Source organism: Anabrus simplex, chromosome 2 (genome assembly GCF_040414725.1).
Source record: "Anabrus simplex isolate iqAnaSimp1 chromosome 2, ASM4041472v1, whole genome shotgun sequence".
Taxonomy (NCBI): Eukaryota; Metazoa; Arthropoda; class Insecta; order Orthoptera; family Tettigoniidae; genus Anabrus; species Anabrus simplex.
Window position 1 is genome coordinate 907,258,467 of NC_090266.1, and position 23,161 is coordinate 907,281,627.

Sequence of the window (23,161 nt, forward strand, 5' to 3'; positions counted from 1 at the left end):
CCCACTTCTCCTCCAGGCAAATGCCGGGATGGTACCTAACTTAAGGCCACGGCCGCTTCCTTCCCTCTTCCTTGCCTGCCCCATCCAATCTTCCCATCTCTCCACAAGGCCCCTGTTCAGCATAGCAGGTGAGGCCGCCTGGGCGAGGTACTGGTCATTCTCCCCAGCTGTATTCCTGACCCAAAGTCTGAATCTCCAGGACACTGCCCTTGAGGCGGTAGAGGTGGGATCCCTCGCTGAGTCCGAGGAAAAAGCCGACCCTGGAGGGTAAACAGATTACGAACGAACGAACATTAATTCTTTTGGTTTATATCAATCAGTGAAATGCAGCACATTTCGAAAGTGGTGAGTACCAACGAGGTAGACAAACCAGTTGGTTCAAGTCAAATGTCAGTCATAGTTGACATGGATCCCTGCATATTACTATTTTGGCTTAAAGAAAACAACAAGATCCGAGTACTTCATTCCCACAATAGTTGCTCATACACTAACCATAAACATCAGAGTAAAGCAAGTTATCAGAGAAAATCCTTGCCAATAGTATTGTATTGCGTCCTTAAAGTGAAACAAGGAAGTGTTTTTATATAAATTTGAGTTCATCATATAATTTTTGATTGTAGGTAAGGTAAGGGTTATTCTGCCCGAAGGCAGGTCCGAACCTCCGCAGAGGTGTTCCTGAGCCGGAGTTTACGTGCGGTAGGGTGGCCAGTTCCTTTCCGCTCCTCCATTCCCTTACCCCCAACCAACAGCGCGTGGCAAGCCATCCAACTCCTGACCAAGCCCAATGTTGTTTAACTTCGGAGATCTCACGGGATCCGGTGTTTCAACACGGCTTCGGCCGTTGGCTTTGATTGTAGGACCTATAATTTATTGTGTTTCTTATTATTCATTCATTTAATTTATTTTTGCGATCAGTTAGTAAAGGCCAAACATGTAAAATGTTGTTGGTAGTCCATATTTGCTTGTAATCAAAATGCCACCTTTGATGATCATAATTTTACACATTTGCCTAATTTGCCTTCGTTTTCACTAATGCAAATTTTCGTAAAGAAATTCCCCTTATGAATGTAATTATGAAAAGACATGTTCTCAGTCAACGTGGTTAGGAGCGGCAGCTCTGACCTTGCATTCGGGAGATAGTGGGATCGAACCCCACTATCGGCAGCCCTGATGATGGTTTTCCGTGGTTTTGCCATTTTCATACAAGGCTAATTGTGGGGCTCTACCTTAATTAAGGTCACGACCGCTTCTTTCTCACTCCTAGCACTTTCCAGTCCCATCGTCGTCATAACACCAATCTGTGTCGGTGCGAAGTAAAGCAACTTGTAAAAACAAAACCATGTTCAAGAAACCTTGAACTGACCTTTATCAGTAGGCAAAGATATGCAGTCTCTATTACTACAGGTTTCACTTTCACTACAGTCCAACATGTTGCACTTAGTTAATTCTCTCACATACTCTTAAACATCATTCATAGTAGCATCTTAACCACAAGTCTCGTTACACTCATTCTAAATTTTACCAAGCTCGATAGCCGCAGTCGCTTAAGTGCGGCCAGTATCCAGTATTCGGGAGATAGTGGGTTCGAACCCCACTGTCGGCAGTCCTGAAGAGGGTTTTCCGTGGTTTCCCATTTTCACTCCTGTCCCATCGTCGCCGTAAGACCTATCTGTGTCGGTGCGACGTAAAGCAATTGCATTCTCAATTTAAGCCCTTTTTCCAGCTATTTATGTATATTATAAAAAAAATCTTCAAATACATATGAGTAACTGAGTACATAAATCACACGTCAATTGGCTCGATAGTTTTCTTTTTTTCCTTTCCTTTTTTTTTGCTAGGGGCTTTACGTCGCACCGACACAGATAGGTCTTATGGCGACGATGGGATGGGAAAGGCCTAGGAGTTGGAAGGAAGCGGCCGTGGCCTTAATTTCTTTCCTTTTCTGTTTTGCCAAGTGGGTTTCTAGCGACGCAAGGGTGGGAAGGGGCTACAACTGTTAAGGAAACGGCCGTGGCCTTAGTCGAGGTTCAACCTCGACATTTGCCTGTTTAGAAAATGGGAAACGATGGAAAATCTTCTTCAGGGGTGGCTATGGAACCCACCATCTCCCGAATGCAAGCTCACAGCTACGTGACATAAAACACTCAACCAACTAGTTCGGTCATAGTACATTTAGTGTCCTTCAATCTTACATACAAAAATACATACCTTACAAAATGTATTACCTTCAAAGCAGGCTGGGTAACTATTTTTCATAATTCGCTAGATTTCAACCCCCGAAGAGTGGTATTATACTGTTATGAATTTCTTTCGATACTTTCTTTCTTTCTTGCGTTCACATTCTCAAGAAGTATCTACAGGAACACAGCCACGGAGGTTTGGGTTTAAACAAACGGAATATTTTTCTTTATAAAGTATTGTCCTATTATCTACATCGTCTCACTGACGTTGGTTAGCAGTTCGGCAAGTTCATATCTGTTCTGCAGACCGAGCTCCTGTCCAGTCCATGATGTTGTCCTACCTCAACATTTTCCTCCTTCCAGGTCCATTGTAATCAACAACTCGACTCCAAAGTATGATCTGCAGCAAACCTTTCTTCCCTCTCAATAAGGGACCAAGATAAGAGACTTTTCGACATTTCACTGTTCTTAAACGTTCACGCCTCGCACTATCTCGTAGCAGGACTTTATTATTTGTAAACTTCTCGACCCAGGATATTCGAATCATTCTTCTGTACACTCACATGAAAGCACTGATCACAAGTAGCATTTAAGCATTCTACAGCGCAGCTTAAAGTTGAGGTTGTCATTGTAAAGTGGTACCATCATTCTATTTTTGCATGTGTATAGTAAAACATTATACATACATACATACATACATACATACATACATACATACATACATACATACTGCACCAGCCCCCTCCGGCGGGTTCAATACATACATACATACATAAATACATACATACATACATACATACAGTACATACATACATACATATATACATACATACATACATACATACATACATACACTGATGTACTGTAGAAATGTGACTAATCCGATCCGAACACGTTTGCTACACTCTGTGCGCCGCCCTTCGGGCCTATAGGGTCCTATGTCCCTTACCTAGGGGTAGTTGTTTGCTTGTTGCAACGTAATTGCGTTCAACATTTTGTTTGCTGCAATAATTCCAGTATTTCAGAAATTGGGAAGGATTGCGGCGGTTGAGATGTTGGGATATATGGTGGTGGCGATTTTGAAATATGGAGGTGGCGATTTGTTTGAATAAATAATTGGCTGACAAGGGTTTGATGACCATGAATAATGGCGGACAAGGGATTGAGGGATACCATCGTACTAGGAGGCACGTGCCATCTGTCGTGCAGGCAGTATTAGGTCTGGGGGAGACTGTGGGTGCTCAATTGTGGTTGGGGTTGAGGCATGCAGTGTCTCTGAGTTGCTGGATTGAACTGGGTTGGGATTCGGTGTGCGGTATTTGGTTTAAATCTGGCTTGTGAGGAGAGTGAGGAGGCATTTAATTATTTCTGCAGTGGGGAAGGGTTGCAGTGGTGTTGGGTGGCTGAGATCTGAGTTTCGATTTAAATTTGGGACGTATGTAGTGTTCACCTTTCGAGACTGAAATTTGAGGTGCTTATTGCCACTGTAGTGTTCCTTGACTGAATTTTTAAAGTAAGGGCAGCCAGGATAGGAGGCTGCGTGACTGCCTGAGCAGTTAGCACGGAGCTCAAACCTCTTGACGTTTCGCGGGCGCCAATCACATGCGAGTACAAGCACATCGTTGTCATGTTACGTGGCCAGTGTACGCTAAACAGCAGAGCTGCGTTCCATCATGCGGACAGCCTGTCTTGCTGCTTGTAAAACCAAGAACAAATACCGCGAGCGCTTGAAGAAATGTTTTTATTTTGGGACTTCGAGGGCATTTGACATGGATGGGGACATTTTTATGAATATAGAGAAACGAAAAACCATATTTCTAGGCTGAGTGATTCGCATTTTATAGTTTGTAAATTAATTATAGTAGCAGTAACCAATTTCCAAGATTATGCACAGGTTATTGACGTCTCGAAATTCGTACTGTATGGAAATATGGAAGTATTTTCCTTTCTTTTAAAGAAACACTTAAATCACAAAACATTTTCTAATTTCTCACCGACATTTGTCTAAAGCTGATGACTAGCAACAAATTCAAATGTATCATTAAAGGCTCTTAATAGAACATACATACATACATACATACATACATACATACATACATACATACATACATACATATATCATCATTATAGACCGTTATGCCTTGCAGCGTTCAGTCTGCAAACCACTGTGAATTTACTAACCGTCGCCACAATCCTCTATTTGCAACTATTGCTGTGGCCTCATTTAGTTCTACACCTCTCATCTTTAAATCGTTAAAAACTGAATCTAACCATCGTCGTTTTGGTCTTCCTCTACTTCTCTTACCCTCCATAACAGAGTCCATTATTCTCCTAGGTAACCTATCCTCCTCCATTCATATTACATGACCCCACCACCGAAGCCGCTTTATGCGTACAGCTTCGTCCATCGGGTTCATTCCTAACTTAGCCTTTATCTCCTCATTCCGAGTACCCTCCAGTCATTGTTCCCAACTGTTTGTACCAGCAATCATTCTCGCTACTTCCACGTCTGTTACTTCTAATTTATGAATAATATATCCTGAGTCCACCAGCTTTCGCTCCCGTAAAGCAAAGTTGGTCTGAAAACAGACCGATTTAAAGATAATTTCGTCCGGAAACCGACTTCCTTCTTACAAAATACTGTTGGATCGCAACTGCGAGCTCACTGTATTAGCTTTATTGCACATTGATTCAATCTCACTTGCAATATTACCATCCTGGGAGAACACACAACCTAAATACTTGAATACCTGTTCCAGATTTGTATCACCAATCCGACATTCAATTCTCTTGGATTTCTTACCTACTGACATCAATATAGTCTTCGAAAGGCTAATTTTCGTACCATACTCCTTGCGCCTATTTTGAAGTTCCGAGATATTAGACTGCAGGCTTTCGGCACAATCTGCGTTTAAGACTAAGTCGTCAGCATAGGCCTGACTACTTACATACATATATCATCATTATAGACCGTTATGCCTTGCAGCGTTCAGTCTGCAAACCGCTGTGAATTTACTAACCGTCGCCACAATCCTCCGTTTGCAACTAATGCTGTGGCCTCATCTGAATCTCTTCCTGCCACTTTATACCTTTCAGGAGATGATCCATATAAACTACGGACAACAAAGGTGAAAGATTATAGCCTTGTCTAAATCCTGTGAAAACCCTTAACCAAGAACTCATTTTACCATCAATTCTCATTGCAGCCCAACTGTCAACATAAGTGCCTTTGACTGATTTTAATAATCTACACTTAATCCCATAGTCCCTCAGTATGGCGAACATCCTTTCCCTCGGTACTCTGTCATATGCTTTCTCTAGATCTACGAAACATAAACATAATTGTCTATTCCTTTCGTAGCATTTTTCACTTACCTGGCACATACTGAAAATCTGATCCTGACAGCCCCTCTGTGGTCTGAAAACACACGGGTTTTCATCCAACTTCCTCTCAACCAATTATCGCACCCTCCCTTCCAAGATGCTAGTGAATACTTTTCCTTGTATACTAATCTATGGGATACCTCGATAGTTGTTGCAATCCTTCCTGTTCCCTTGCTTATAGATAGGTGCAATTACTGCTTTTGTCCAATGTGAAGGTACCTTACCAACACTCCATGCTAATTTTACTACTCTATGAAGCCATTTCATCCCTGCATTCCCACTATACTTCACCATTTCAGGTCTAATTTCATCTATTCCTGCTGCTATATGAAAATGGATTTTATTTACCACCTCTTACACTTCCTCAAGCTTCATCAACATTATTTTCCTACCCATGACACCACCAGGAAGATGTCCATTTACGTTTTAAAGTTTTTCAAAATATTCCCTCCACCTGTCCAGTGATTCCTTGGGATCTATTATGAGTTCAGCTGGATTACCCAAAACAGTTTTTCCCTCCCTTTCTAAGATTCTTCATTACTGTCCAGAATGGTTTACCTGTTGCTTACATGTTATTACCACAATTTTCCCACGACTTATTTTTGGATTCAATGATTATTTGTTCCGCTCTGTTTCATTCATCTACGTACAATATTCCCTGTCTGCATCAGCCATTGTTTGGAGCCATTTCTAATAAGCCTTATTTTTACGTTTACAAGCTGCTCTCACTTCATCATTCCACCAAGATGTTCGCTTTTTCCCATCTTTACACACAGTTGTTCCTAAATATTCAGTTGCTGTTTCTACAACACCATCTCCGTATGTCACCCATTCTCTTTCTATATCCTGAACCTGCTTACTGTCCAGTCTTCAGAACTTCTTACTAATCATATCCATGTACTTCTGTCAAATTTCTTCGTCCTGGTGATTTTCTATCCTTATTCGTTTGCAGACGTATTTTACTTTCTCTATTCTAGACCTAGAGATACTTAGTTCACTACAGATCAGATAGTGGTCTATAACATAAAAAAATCCTGGGGAAACCCGTACATTCCTAACATATTTTCTGAATTCGAAGTCGGTTAAGATATAGTCTATTATGGATATGGTACCCCTACCCTCCCATGTGTAGCGGTGAATAGCCTTATGCTTGAAGAATGCATTCGTAACCGTTAAACCCATACTAGAACAGAAGTCCAGCAAACGCTTCCCATTCCTATTAACTTCCATATCTTCCCCACAAATTATACGTACCATCTTCCGAACTTTACCACTACTGTATATCACTTCCATTATTACTGCACTTGCTGAGTGACTTGGTGTGTGAATGTGTAACTTAATAATTGTTTTCAATGTTTTAAAAATGAAATAAAATCTTTACTTCATGTTTTAAACACGATATTTCACAAGCCAGACAGAAGGTCGGCTAATATTCTTTACAGTTCACACGTCTTGGTCCTCTGGACTACAGGCAACTTATCCATATTCCGGGTGTGTAAACACCCTGCTCCTCATTTTCGATACGGAGTAAGAAGTCAGCTGTCACTGGTTTAATGTATTTGTTTACAAGTTGCTTAACGTTGCACAGACACAGATAGGTTTTATGGTGACGATGGGACAGGAAAGGGATAGGAGTAGGAAGGAAGCGGCCGTGGCCTTAAGTAAGTTACACCCCGAACATTTGCCTGGTGTCAAAATTGGAAACCACGGGAAACCATCTTCAGGGCTGCCGACAGTGGTATTCGAACCAACTATCTCCCAAATACTGGATACTGGCCGCATTTAAGCGTCTGCACCTACCGATCGCGGTGGGTTCATTTATGATTTTAAGACACTCTTGCCAATCAATCTTGTGTAACGTTAATATAATGATAGAATACTGAGTGCATAACATTGCAATATACGATACTATACCATCTTATTATATGACCTCTCTCATCCCTGGAATATCTCCAATAGCACCGCATACTTGTTAACTTCACTTAGGGAACTAGGACGTCGTGGTCATCAGTCCTGGTGGTTTACATAACGGGGTGTCTATGACCTGTGGGTACTCCCAATAAATTGGTGTTAAAATAGCAAAAGAGTTGCGGAGCTATGAAAAATTTCGTGCAATATTTGCCTGGATTTGAAATTTTAAAAACGCAGTAAAATACAATTTCAGTCATCTCATTTGTGTTTGTTTCCAACTTTGTTCCTGGACGGATTTCGAGACGGCAATAATCTGTGCATAATGTTTAACAAATATAAAATGCGAACTACTCAGCGTAAAAATATAATTTTTGTTGCTATATATTTATAAACATGTCAGTTGTTCTTAAAGTCCCTAAAAATTAAACATTTCTCCGAGCACTTTGTGGTAGTTAGTTTTACAAGCGGCATCTCTCTTTCCGGACAGGCTCACGTGCCTCAAACGTCAACACCGCTCTTGTAACTGACAAATGAAGAGTGAAAACGGAAAAGCGTGAAAGTGCCACAATTTCGAATTGTCCTTTTTTTTTGCTCGGAAAGAAAGACAATTCGCCACCGTGGCACTTTCACCTTTTCCCATTTTCACTGTTTAAATATGTTAAAGTCTGTCTGTGAGCGTCCGAATATCTCTAGCTCTATATTAAAATCACACCATAGCATACAAACGCTATAGCACAATAGCCCTGATAGGTCTTGGTTTGAAGGCCTGCAGATTACGAGGTGACACGTGGTCAGCGTAAGGAAACCCCTAGACTAGGGCCGCTATCCCTCCGTTAGATAGATCTTCAACTGTGCTCACGTAGGATGAGTGGACTTCAAACCAACCTTCAGGTCCAGGTAAAAGTACCTGACCTAGCACAGAATCGAACATGGGTCGTCCGGGTATGAGGAAAGGGTGGTATCCCTAGACTATGGAGTTGGCTGTAACACTATATCACCCTTAAAATACCCCTCAATTCCTGGTAACAGGACCATGTCATCAGCGAGAAAAAATTAAATGGCGTATTGCTTTTAGTGCCGGGAGTGTCCGAGGACAAGTTCGTAGGCGACATGCGCATCGTGATGAGGATGAAATGATGCTGAAGACCGTGTCAGCGAAATTAACCAATTATAGTTAAAATTCCCGACCCTGCCGGGAATCGACCCCGGGACCCTGTGACCAAAGGTAGCGACATACATAGGTAGCGAGAACAAGTCCACGAATGTGGGAACGCATCCTACATTTCATCGGACATGGGAAACTGTACGATAATGCCCTACCTGATACCAGTCGTTATTTACATCTTCTCTCCACTAGATGTATAGGGAATTCTCGACGTGCAAAATTTAGATGCCCATCAAATGATGATGATGATGATGATGATGCTTGTTGTTTAAAGGGACCTAAAATCTAGATCATCGGCCCCTACGCCCATCAAATACCTCACATTCTAAAACAAATAGAACAGATCGTTGTCTCACCTGCGAAAACCGTTGCGTGAAATATTGCAGCTTAAAACTTGGGCTGCTAATGATCCGTCATTTAAGGTTCAATACTGTAGGATGAGCCTCGATCTGCGGGTCAGTGTTTCTCCACCAACAACATCTTCTCCTTTTCATTTATCTATTTACCCTAGAGGGTCGGTTTTTTCCCTCGGACTCACCTCTACCGCCTCAAGGGCAGTGTCCTGGAGCTTCAGAGTCTGGGTCGGGGGATACAACTGGGAGGATGTCCACTACCTCGCCAAGGCGGCCTCACGTGCTATGCTGAACAGGGGCCTTGCGGGAGGATGGGAAGATTGGAAGGGATAGACAGGAAAGAGGGAAGCCCTTAAGTTAGGTACCATTCCGGCATTTGCCTGGAGGAGAAGTAGGAAACCACGGAAAACCACTTCCAGGATGGCTGAGGTGGGAATCGAACCCTCCTCTACTCAGTTGACCTTCCGAGGCTGAGTGGACCCCGTTCCAGCCCTCATACAACTTTTCAAATTTCGTGGCAGAGCCGGGAATCGAACCCGAGCCTCCGGGGGTGGCAGTTAATCACACTAACCACTACGTCACAGAAGCGGACCAACAACAACATAAACGTCGCCAAAATCTGCGTTAATTTCAGTGAAGGATATTTCTACTGTGCTAACAGATGTTCGGCAGTGAAAGAATACCTGTATTTTCGCTACGAATTTCGTACTTCGTTTGTGAAAACATTTGCTTACAAAAATAAGTAGAAGCAAACAAGACCAACATTTTAGTTGAAAATAATTTTAATTTCACGCACTTAGCAAGTGAAATTTTTTGAATACATCTAGATCAAATTTATTGCGGCATATCCGGCCTGCTTTGGAAGGATTTCTAAATCGAGGGAGCAGCCCCGATAGATCACGGATCCTAGTGAAAAGTATATAAACCACCAGAACGCTCGAGGAATATGTTTATCACCCATGCCCTCTCTACATTGCTTCAACGCGGCTTTAAGGAAAGGAAATGGAATTAAGTTTCCCACAGGTTCACTTTTCTCACAAACATTTCAAGTTGTAGGTATATTTTGTGTTGTGGACATCCGCAGGGTTTGTATCTACGGGGGAACTGAATTATATTTTGATAGTAACGAAACCAAAGTCTGTTAAAATATTACATGCGAGGAACATACAATTCTTTACTTGAGCGGTTATACATGTGCTAACACAGATTTTAGGTACTGACCAAAATTAAAATAAGAAACAGAAGAGATTAATTTACGTAGATTGAGATTTGTGGGTGTATATTTTATGTGGTTTTTCCCTGTATTGAAGCATTTTAGAAAAGTAAAACAACCCCACTTCCCCCAGTGGGTTGCAATAGTAATGTAATTTCTAACAGAACATTCTTCATTTTTCCTCTTAGTTCTCTAAGGTTAATAAATAACTTTACTAACATATTTAATACACATACATGTTCTTATTTATTCTTCTTTCTTTCTTGCAGAGTCAGGCAGTTTCGAAGCACACTAATGTGCCACGGCACACTCTCTCTGAAAAATAGAATATTCCACACGATGAAACAGTGTTTTGCGAGCTAGTAGAAAAGTTTCAGAACTCCTAGTCTATTCTCAAAATGCATAGTTTCAACTGGATAGGCTGGTGTATTAGTTGTACGCGTGAGACAAGTTCAACTAGCAGGAACTTGAACTATAACCTGTACCTGTTATGGTCAACGGATCTCTAGCTGGGTGAACCTCACTATGGTGCATGTTTTCCAAAGCACAGTAATGTCTTTCCAGATGACACGTCTTGTGCACGGTCGGTGTAAGAAAAACAGTTATAACTTCAGTTATATTGATTGACTTTCGTTCTCGTGGGACCTCCTATCAGACGCCTGATACACCTAACTGCTTAAATCACGTAATTCACAGCTTAGTTGACTACTGTATACCGTCTTACTACATTAATCTTATTGAATCAATATAGCTTCACATAGCTGCTGCATAGGCAGCAAATTGAAGACTTAAAAGTTTTGAATTAGCTGATCATACTTAACACATTGTTCAGGAACAAGAATGCCGTATTTCTTTTTTAAGGACTGATCTTATTATCATAATTCATTTCTGTTCAAGTTCCAACATATAAAACCAAAATGTTTCATACAGGCAACAGTTACACTCAGGTGTACATAATTTTCAAATTTTTAAAGAATAAATATCCTCGAATAATATAATATTATGGAATACATTTACGGCAGTAGAGAACCCATGAACCATTGAAAGACAATCTTCAGTATATACTATGGCGTTGATATTACACGCAAAATTGATCATCCACTAAGCATTATAATTATGAAACTGTAGAAATGCTCTTGTCCGTGGTGCTTCTGGCAGTTGTGCCGCGCCCTGGACTGGTGAGTGGCCGACGTTTCGCCCTAATTCCAATAAGCTTTGTCAAGGCTGGCTTACAGCAGACCATCGGTATAAAGATGTACTGCCCCATCCCCCACAGGATTGATATCCTATGAAAACAATGGTACCGATGCACAAATTGCGCTCCCATGCCACTCTTAGTGAAAGTTGTTACGTGTTATTCGGGAAGTTTATTTGTAATGAATTACCTATTTAGATAGTTGTTTAGTTAATATTTGAGATTTTTATTGATGAAATCAATTTTAAATTTACTTAAGAGTTTTCGGTTTGATTAAGGTATGTGATTTCCGTGTTGGAGTGTAATTGCAGGCTTTTTAAAATAATTGGGAGAAATTAAAGTGATGGGTCAAATGCCCCCTGAGAACTACACAGTGGCTAAGTAGTGTAACTGACGAAATATTGTAAATATATGTAAGCCAACGTTATGTACTGTGTGGTGGACCTCGGCGGTCACCCATCCCGGTATTGACCATGCTCAATGTTGCTTAATGTAAATAAGTTAGTGGCGCTTTTTGTTGTAATTTTGAATAGAGCAGCTTGAGTTACTGTATCTCTCAAAGGCACTATCTCGGCTTCTTCCCTTAATTCCAGTTCTTCGCTAATAGATTTATTAAGACTAGCTGGATTAGGCCGCTGGTGTCAGGGTTAGAACAAGGAGTGACTTGGAAATTGGCTTGTGGTAGCTGGGCGAGATTGCCGTCGACGGGGTTCGAACAGATACTGGTGTGGGGGCTCATGGTAGAAGCGGGTGTGGTCGGGGTTATAGTTAGGGTATGTTTGGCTTGTTTGCATCTGTGTTTTGCCTTGTAATGTGCTAAAATTGCCTTTTTATACTGTATATGGACAGCCCGGGAACGAAGCGGCATGATTGCCTTGGCAACAGGTACACTTCACCTGGTGCCGCGGCAGCTTACTACTCAGGCAAAAACTAAAGTAATTCGGTCATATCATGAGAAAACATGATTCACTGGAAAAGACCTTAATGCTGGGGAAGACTGATGGTAACAGGAGAAGAGGGCGACAACGGATGAGGTGGATTGATGACATCAAGGAAGCCACGGCTCTCAATTTAGAAAGACTTCGGAAAATAGTATACGACAGGAAGAAATGGCGCACTTTGGTCTATGGCGTCACGGAGAGTCGAAAGCGACTAAACGACTAACAACAACAAAATGCACCTCCACATCGGTTGCATCTGATGGTTTCCAAGCATGAAGCTGCGGAGTGATGTAATTTCAGGTCATTATAGCACTGGATTACAAGTGAGGAGTGGATGTGTGATGTGCCTGGCTGGTAGTCCGCCCTCAGCCATAGGTTGTGAAGGTGAGTGTGGCTTGGGGGCAGAGTTTCTACATAAACCCCTGGCCTTAAATCGAGATGTGAGGGAGACCAGGACTTGGACGGGGTTCGGTGCCTGCTCAGTCGTGCTCTCGGGTTCGGTTTGTGTTGCAGTGTTCACCTTCGGTGGCGTGACGAGGTTCGTTTCCGGTCTATGTGGTTGTGGGTTTGGTGATGGGGAATACTTGCGCTGGTTTAGTGTTTGACTGTAATTTGTGAAGGATTGTGGGGGTGTCGGTTTGAGTGCTGGCATGCTAGTTTTCTATGTGGGTGTAAGTGGATGCGTCAGTAGTTGTAAGAGAAAAGCAGAAGTATTTATATTCGGAGGTCAGACTGTGCAGTACACGGGGTTCTTCTTGTCCTTTTAGTGCTAGTTTCCGAACATTAGATAGACGTAACCGTCCATCTGTATTGAAATTATTCGGATGTGTTTAAATTTGTATGGCTCCTCTGGTTTTTCTGTAGTGAAAGTGACGTTTAGAGGCTAGTAGGTAAGTTTCATTGAACAAGATGACTTCGAACTGCTAGAGACCTGTGTCTCATGTATTCTGCCCGTCTTGTGGTTACCGACCGGCCCGTTTCTCCGATATAGACCTGCCTACAGCCGCACAGTATTCCGTATACATCTTCCCATCGTCTTTCACCGGCCGGATGAGCTCATATACCTTCCGTCCAGAGCAGAATGTGGGGTGCATATCGTTTTTCCTTAACTCTGGCTACGCGGTCCGCAGCCACAAGTTGGACATGTCTCCAGCACCCCCCTACACTACAGATATCCCATACTGCTCGATGAAACCTACCTACTAGCCTTTGACCGTCACTTTCACCACAGAAAAATCAGAGAAGCCATAGAAATTCAAAAACACCCGAATAACTTCAATAGAGATAACAAATTACGGCTATCGAACGTCTGGCAACTAGCACTAAAAGGACAACAAAACCCCTGTGAAAACCAAGCATTTTCGCGGTGTAGTTCGACCACCGAATGTAAATACTCGCCCTTCTCGTTAAATCTTTAAATCAGTCTCCAACTTAATAAACTGGGTGAGCAGCGCACACTGCGTACCGTTACCAGTAGCCCGAAGGAGCCCCCACCCTTACGGGCATTGCGTACCGTTACCAGTAGCCCGAAGGAGCCCCCACCCTTACGGGCATACATCAAGTGAGACCTACCCCTACGTCCCGAAAGGGAGTCCACCATTTTTCAGTATTCACAAAGCTTACTGGAATGATGGTGAAACGTCGGCCATTCACCAAACCAGGATGCAGCACAACAGCCCGAAGCACCACGGACAACAGCATTAGTTCCGGCCGCGAAAGTCTAAGAAGCAAAAGTTAAAAATATTACGTCCCATCGGTAATGTAAGCAAACTCGTATCCTCGTATTCCTCGAGGTGGTGTAGCTCTTTTCAGCACACCCCCAGCGGAGGTGAGCAGCAAATACATTTTAATCACATACCAGCCCTCCTGCCTATTTTAAATGTCCAGCACTACAAATAATCGAACCAGGCCTCCCGAGAATGGTAGCTAGTAGTGCTAAGATTTACACTGCATATATGGTCATCTCATCGATTGGATGAAGGACAATTTGTTTTATTCGTAGTCAGTCACTTGGTCTGCAAATAACTGTCATCAGCATTTGAGGTGATCCCCATTGAATTTTGCCTTAAACCCACTGATCTCTTAACATACCCTGCTGTAGTTTCTGAAAACCGTCAGAAAAGGTGTCTTGTATGTCCACTATATCCACACTGTTGCCATTCACTTGCATCCTTACATACTCCATCTAAGTAAATTCTGGTAAGTATACTCTTCTCCCATGACAACAGTTGGTGTTACTCTATGGAAAATCTTCCGTTTCCCTTTATACTTCTCTAGATCTCGGCGTCAAAGAGTTTTCACGGCTACATTGCATCATTCGGGATCCACCCATTTTTCTTTCATCTTTACACATAAGTTGGCACTCAAATTTACTTGTACGTTTCTCATATATCAATGGGTTGCTTGAGTAAGAGCAGCGTTCTCACTCAGTGAAGGGAATACGTGGATTTTTATTAAAAGGAAAGGACTGAATTTGGAAAATAAGAACGCAATGTGTCATGACCTCTGCTTCTTCTTATCCTAATCAAAAACTAGATAGAATACATAAAATTTCTTCTTCGACTATTAAGAACTGGTTTTAGTTTCCCTGTCTTCTTTCTGATATGACAGAAACAGGTACTGTGTGGAGATGAGAAGAATGCAAGATCGAGGAATGTGCCTGCAAGCACGAACTTCCTGTTCTGCCCAGACAGGTCGGCTCTTATCTGCTCCTATCTACGTATACTACAGGTAATCATTGACTCACACTTCACAGTGTTCAGCTTCTTGCCTGATCTAATCAGATATGTGAACACTGAGATGAATTTGGACGAATCTATCAGAATTTTTCACTTGGTTCTTATACTGCTTAGCTACAGCTGGTATTGTTCGCATATACAACAACTAAAAGTCTGCAATATTACTCGCTAAATACTTTGCAAGCATTATTTCAGCATGCTACGAAAACCCGGATTATTACCTCGAAAAACTTACAGCGACAAAGTTGGAGATAAAAGTTCAAAGTTTATATTACATCAAATCTCAAGTTGATAGTGCTATCAGTTCATAGGTAAGGGTACGTATTTTCAGGTAGGCGCCACTGCTTCCATGTGTTTGAGTTTCTAGTGATAGAATTACTCTTAGTAATGATAAAGCATACCAAATGTACGATGAAACATAATTTAGTTACACATTGCGTGTTCTAGTAGGCCTATTTTGTTTTCCGTCGGTTTTTGCATTTCACTGATGTCTCATTATCCTCGGGTTAACTCTCGTCCGTTAAGAAATCAATTGTTTTAATCTCGTAAGCGTCATGTTTATCAACCATAGCAATGAATCCATATTAATTTTAATAAAAAAAATCACCATTGTGTATTGGATTGGCCTACATTATATTATACTTGATGGAAGTAGATATACAGTGTACTTATTTTTAATTTATTTCATCCAGGTTGTTTAATTAAATGTTGTAAAGATTCTTCATATAATTACTAAATCTTTCGTAATGCAACATAAGCAATGCAATTCTGTAGATATTTTAGCTATACTTTTTTTAAACTTATCTTGAGATGTGAATAATAATAATAATAATAATAATAATAATAATAATAATAATAATAATAATAAATGTCCGGAAATTTCATCATAATGGGGCCCTCAAAGTTTAATAAAGCATGATCATTCTCTCTTTTCTCTCAGGGAGTGTACATCAGGCCGTGCTGTGGTCACCATAACGGGCTTATCTAACCGTCTGAAAACGACTAAAAGGGTCGGGAACTGCACCTGGGTTGTATACATTCCAACTGACTTGAAATCAACCCGTTGTTTTCTATTATAATATATGCACACGTAAGCGTTTCATCAGCACATACCAGTATCTTATAAACAAGCATACGGTAGACCCTAATGATGAACCTTACAAAAATAAACCAAAGACTACAAGGTTTCCCAGTAACAACTGAACATATTGTACTGTATATAAAAACATAAAAGTACATGGAAAACATGGTTCCTCTTCTTAATACAGTTTTTCTAGCTCGTAATTAGAACATAATTTCCAAATGCTGCACATTTATATGCAAACAATATCAACTACAGGAAATCTCCCAGCTTCTACAGCTAAAACATCAAAGCAATTCATTCTGAATTACACGTAATAATATGTATCAGTGTTATGATATCTGTCTCAGTACGTTCGTAAGTATCACTTTACAATGCATACAAACTCTGAGAATAATAAAGCTTGCACTTTCTATCAAAAATCTTCAAATAAATAAGTGCAAATTATTAGAGCAGGGTAATATAAAGGTTATCAATATGGTGCTCAGAAAAAATGCTTTGAAGATTATGCGAACATATGAACGATGAAAGTTAATTATTTGAACAGTTTGAGACTCAATAAATGGCATAAAATACCGTACTGAGGAAGAAATGAAAATGAGACATACAGCTTTAATTAGCAGCCCGCAAGTTACTCTCTGTTCCGAAGTGTGTAGCTTCCTCATCACATTGGTTTATAATATTCTTGATCACTTCTTTAGCTTAACTGTGAATTGTCTTTCCCTTCTTGCGTACGACAGTCATTACACAGTCATTGGAACACAGAAATAACAAGAGAAATGAAGAGCAAGTACAATAACAGCGGATAAATGGCAACAACTGAGAAAAGAATACGAACGAACGCAATAGCAATAGCTGGATTACAACTGAAAAGAGCGAAGAGCTGCCATTAAAGGTACCTTTTCCTAGAAGCGATTCCTGTGATAATTCCTCCGCGATAGTCACTCAGCGATCATCGTGGAGGACTCCTCTTCTGAGTTTGCATGTTATCATTTTCCTACATGCGATGATCGCTGAACGATAATCGCTGAGCGATTATCGCTGGAGTCGCTTCTAGAAAACGTACCTTAAAGGTAAATATAAAGTCGCCCGGGTAGTATCGGGGTTGCTATGGTAACAATTACGTCGCTGGCTCTGCTGGCGAAAACCCCTTCGCCCCGTGCCTCACCGGGCATGTGCATTCCTCTGATTTCCGAACAATAGTGATGCAGTATAAATTTAAGGTGATCCCGCTGATGTTGCAAGGGAAGTGGACAGAGTAGCTCACAAAGAATACATCTCTTAAGTTTCTCATCTTCTTTGCCATGTTTATAAATTGATGGGCCCAATGCAAAACACAGTCACAATGTGTCTTTATTGTTCTCCCTGTGTTACAGAGGTGACGGGCGCGGTAGTACACAAGCCAAAGAGACGTCCCTACCTGCTGAAGCGGAAGGCTCTCACAACTGGCTTCTTCGACACTGCGAGGGGAAAGGAAGCAGCCGACAAAGAGAAAGGTAAGTGATTCTAAATTTCAAAATTACAGAGACTAACATAAACTTGTATAAATGTGACTATTGGACGTAATTTCGACTTCATATGAACCATATGAATCCCTTTTTTAATCAGTCCCTTGACAACTTTGGTACTACTAAAGCAACATGCACCGCGATGCACACAGTATACAAGGATTGAAAATATAACTCTGTAAATTAAACAGGTAATTAGTTTAAGGTAAGGAGAATCGACGTGCATAAAGATTTGAAGACTTAGTTACAATTATTAAAAGTGCTGCAAATATAAAATTTACACACGCTTCGTATCTAAAACGGCATTATTTTTCTCTTACAAGTGCAGTGCAATTGAGTCTGGTCAACGAAATTTGTAAATAATTTGTTGGATTAATTCTCCGCTTTATACGTAGAACTTGCTTCGTTTCTTCAACTACAGGACTAATCACATTACATGTATATATTAACAATTGCATCGCTATCTGATCTATATTTATAGTTGTAGGTGAAAGATAGTATAAATTACAATCACTGAATATCCCGTTCGGTTTCTAGAAGGCTGTGGACTTGTGTTTGGCATTCCATTGGCGCAATGTGTGGAGAACGATCGGATGCGCAGTCCGCGAGGTCGTTCGGATCTATCCGGAGACGAGGCGCTGGATCTGAGGCGAAAGTCTCATCATGGCAGTCGGAGCAGCTTCAGTTCACTCATCGAGACGGGGCGACCGGAGGAGGTAAGATACACATTGCACTATCTCTCATAGCGGTGAAATCTGTCAATGAAGGTAAGGTATTGCCGTTTAGTACTGAACTACCGCAATTGTACATATTATGAGAATGTTCACCTTTGAGGAAACTCAGGGATCGTCTTCCTTTAAAATCGAAATTGTAGGTCACCTAGAAATCTGCACAATAGTGGCATTGTTCAAACTATTACTTACTAATGTTTTAGTCTGAGTGATGCTGTATTATGACGACCACATTCCACCTAGCATGTGGCATATCTGTCTTTTGACCTCCGTGCAGCATCCATGTGAAGTGGTATTGGTTCAGTAGGTACGATCAACTAATCTGTGTAAGTATGGAGGTGAGTGGTATATAGAGCGTGCTCCAGTTGAGTGGCCTAGAGTAACAGGTGCTACGGGGATGTAGATTTTCACTCCAAAATCGTGACGAATTGGCATCATCCTTGCTTTATCTGCGCAGATGAAGGATCTAGTGATGGAATCAAGGAAAACTTAAAACAGTGGAATTTATTTTCTGTGCAGTGCCATGTTATTTGAAAAATGTTGAAAATACCCACTCTCATGTCCGGTTAAAATCACTATATGCCTCAAGGTTTTCTTGCACCCTCGACAGCATGCAGAGTATTACACTTTCACTTGCTGCCCTAATCCCTCCTACGAGATCATCCCTGTTATCAGGTAATGTTGCATAAATTATGTCACGCATGTAGCCTCACAAAAATTCATTTCTTTGATTTTCCACATATACTTGCAGCATATCGATCGACTTACCATTACTATTCCAACTACTGCACCATTCAGTATCAGACAGCATGCAACCGGAACGTTTACTAACACTCTACTGTGATCGAAGTCGTAACGTCAACAAATAAGCCTCTCCTCACGCACAATGCTTTAAACCGTATCTGGTGAATCGTAGCAAGACTTGTTTGTTAGCTTGTTTATTTGTACAGGGCGAGTCCCACAAGGGTTGCCATCCGTCCTGCATGCCACATGTCGCGGTCGCCCACAGACTGTACCCGTACGTCCGAGAGACAACCCATCATCTTCGATGAATGGATAATCAAATTGAAAAACAAAAAAATTACCCCATTCCAGTAAGTGTTGAAAATACTCTCCCTCAACCTATTGTAACAGTAAATGTGGTACTTTGGCGAGCACGAGAAACGCAGGGTGTGTACCAATTTGTTGAAGTGCATACAGAGGGAGAGGGTGTGTTTAGAAGAAAATCTTTCAAATTTTTTTCTGAATTTATTAATAAGTTCAAAACTATGTCACCTCTGTACAGCAGATATAGTAGAAGTATTCCCCGTCCTAGGGCTGGCGACGTCCTTGGATTCCGGCAGCTCCTCTCCCTTCCATACCAGTGGACCACCATTTATCCCTCGATGGAAGTTCTAGAAGATCCATTCGACGACTAGAAGATCCATACGGTACTGATGAAGGGCGTGGAGACAGACCACGTAAATGCGAACGTGAATGAACACCGTTACGCCTTGGGGCGAGTTAATGCAAACAACTGCTTCTGCACAGATGAGAGAAAGGTTTATCACTGGTTTTAACAAGGTTCATGACACGTGAGAATGTATGTTTGAAGGTCTATCACACGGTAGAAATCTATCCCGTGTTAAATCCTCAATCATTTGAAATGAAAAAGAAGGTCATTAAACTGGAATGAGTATATAAGTTTAACATTCATAAAATGTAAGTCTACTCGAAACTTATCGTCGAATTTCAAAATAGTCACTTACAGTATGTGGCACTTGGCATAATGTGAAGTTATGCCACACGACTTAATTGTTAATTTGAAGCACCATTCAATGTAATCGATTGCACTGAAAAAAATAAGGATGTTTCACTCGTGAATTCAGACTTGTTCACGCATTGGTAATGACATAAAAAGTAAAACGAAATTAATCATGCATCAATAGTCCTCGGTTCGACTGTTCATAGAATCGAAACGCACAGCTGAATGTTCGTAGAATTGAAATGTACAGTTCTTAGTCGAATTGAAATGCACAGTTCACACACGCAGTCTACAGTTCATTACCTACAAATATTTACACACTTCATGAAATGGTGAATTAGTGGCGCAGTCATGCTTGCAATTCGAGTAATTCTGAATTAAAGCACAGTCTCGTTAACTTGAAGTATTCAGTACTTTGTAAGGAGCAAACTGTTCCAAATCCTGTCCACAACATTAAACTTTAAATTACGAGTACTTGAAAAATATTCACAAGTCTTAGACACTCGTGTAGAATAAACAGTCACTTGCTGATGTTCAGATGAAGCACAATTTATATCACGCCCCGTTGGAGCAGAAGTTTATCACTCACAGTTGAAAGAAACTCGTACAAAGTTCATACTCGTCGCGAGTGAGTTAAAGTCCATGGACTCGAAGTATGACGGCCGCTTCACGCTATATCGCGGTCCTCGCGAACCGACTGCACGAATTCCACTGCCATGTGTGCACATACACACGCTGGTCACACACTGCTCTGCTAAGGGAAACAGTACTGTATTTATATCCGATCTGTGCCTTCACATCTCGTTCCATAACTTCGTTGTCTCATGTCGGATTTACGTGAAACTTTGCAGAAACGTAGGTAAAGGATCTGGCTGCACGATGATATGGTTAAATTTGTCTAATTATTATTATGGGGAAAGTTATTATCCATAGAAGCTCGAGGAACAATCCACACCAGTCTAGGCTCTGTATGTTGCGGTGTGGCAGGCGTGTGACGTCACTCTGTCTACGTCACACGCACACAGCTGTTGCTCGCTGGTCAGTCAGTCTTTCGCTGCCGGGCCGGAGCGTAACGCGTAAGTTTTAAATTTTCATTACGGGGACTTAGTTTCGTACCGCCGTTACCGGTACACTATAGACAAGTGTTGTAACGTGTAATGATTTTCCAGTTCACTTTCTATAATTTAGCCTCATTTGTCTTCCAAATTTCGGTGCGAAATGCATTTAAACATCTATAGCACAAGAAAACGCGCTATTCAACACTTAATTCAGAAGCCATGAAACTCACTAAGCCTATCAATTACTGCTGAATAAGAAGCAATCACGCTTTACGTTGTAGGGAAGCTTATCGCAGACTATCTGAGATCATGACACTCCAGGACGAGCTATATGGGTCAGGCGGCTAGTGCATCGTCCACACATCCACGTGCAACACAAGGAATATCCGGGAGTAGAACCTGCAGCATTTGCCTTCAGTTGGAGTAGACCTCCCCGTTGCACAGGTAAAGCAGCGAGATTGCCTATACGTCAGGAGTTTTGACTGAAAATCTTCTTCTCCGAAACAGCTGTTACCTTCTTTTATTTTTTTGCAAGTTGCTTTACGTCGCACTGACACAGGTAGGTCTTATGGCGACGATGGGACAGGAAAGGGCTAGGAATTAGAAGGAAGCTTCCGTGGCCTTAATTACGGTACAGCCTGGTATGAAAATGGGAAACCACGGAAAACCATCTACAGGGCTGCCGACAGTGCGGTTTGAACCCACTATCTCCTGAATACTGGATACTGACCGCACTTAAGCGACTGCAGCTATCGAGCTCGGTAGCTGTTACCTTAGGCCATCCGAATTACTTAGATGTAGGACCTATTTCTCTGAAACACACGATACAGACATCTGACATGACTTTGAATAGAAGCCATACAAGTAATCCATAGGGTTGGGTGACTTCAGAGGCCGGAAACTTACTGCAAACCTGAAACCATTCCTACGTAAGAAATATTGTCTCGAATGACACAATCAGAATTCAGGAAAGTAATAAAACATGGAGGGATGCTTATATTGAACAGTAATGTGTTCGTCCACGGGCACCAAGCTATCCATCCTCCTGCCAACTGCCTATTAACATGTTGAAACAATATATCATGCTACCTATGTCGACCATGTACTACGCCATTCTTCAGGTCGTCCTGTCTTCTGTAGGTCTTCTAAAGTCCAATTTGAAAGCTCATTGCACCTGGCGATTCGCTTACGCTGACGAACCCTAATTTGGTCCATGTGAGGTTGTGTACGGTGCTAGTCATAGCAGCAAGATATCATCCGGATATGTCAGTATTCACTGGATGCAACTATGTAATAATTGCTTGTTCTTCGAATTACGCGTCTACATGTAACGAAATACCTGCTGTCCTTCATAGTTTTGTTGACGATCATTAATTTCTCATTTAAGGAAGATATCCTCCCTCTTTGAAATCCAGCGAAGATTGTGCCTAACATAACTATGCCGTAAGCATAGTATAATGAATCACGAAAGGCAGAATTTGTAGAAATGTCTACTATATCATTTTTACTGTGATACGATGATAAGATCAATATCTCAAATCATTCTGTACGAGGCATACAAATTCCAGTAACAGATTTATTTCATCATTCATATACTCTTCGAATCAAGCATATCACCTGTGGAAGGGACTATTTTAATATGGTTTTATTTTATTGTTTGCTAGGGTTTAACGTTGCACTAACACATCGAAGGTTTTCGGTGACGGAAGGATGGGAAAGGGCTAAGACTGGGAAGGTAGCGCCCGTTTCCTTTATTAAGGCACAAACCCAGCATTTGCCTGGTGTGAAAACGGAAAACCACGGGAAACCAACTCAGGGCTGCCGGGTGCACGGCCAGCTCGCTCGGTGGTCTATTTTAATTGTGATCATTTTCTCGTAAAATAAATAATTCAGAAATATGTAGTGGGCCAGTTTTTTATGGTGGTGGTGGTGGTGGTGGTGGTTACTGTTTACGGGGAG

General features: G+C 41.4%; 1 protein-coding gene across 2 annotated transcripts in view; it reads left to right on the forward strand.

Moving 5' to 3' along the window:
• Nucleotides 1–23,161, forward strand: part of LOC136864546 (uncharacterized) — a 628,768-nt gene that overhangs the window by 261,559 nt on the left and 344,048 nt on the right. The window contains exons 3-4 of one of the 2 annotated variants that reach the window (XM_067141666.2): nt 17,538–17,657; nt 18,207–18,385. In XM_067141666.2, the coding sequence (XP_066997767.2) occupies nt 17,538–17,657; nt 18,207–18,385 (299 nt within the window). The remainder of the gene's footprint in view (nt 1–17,537; nt 17,658–18,206; nt 18,386–23,161) is intronic. The other variant, XM_067141667.2, reaches the window with a different exon arrangement.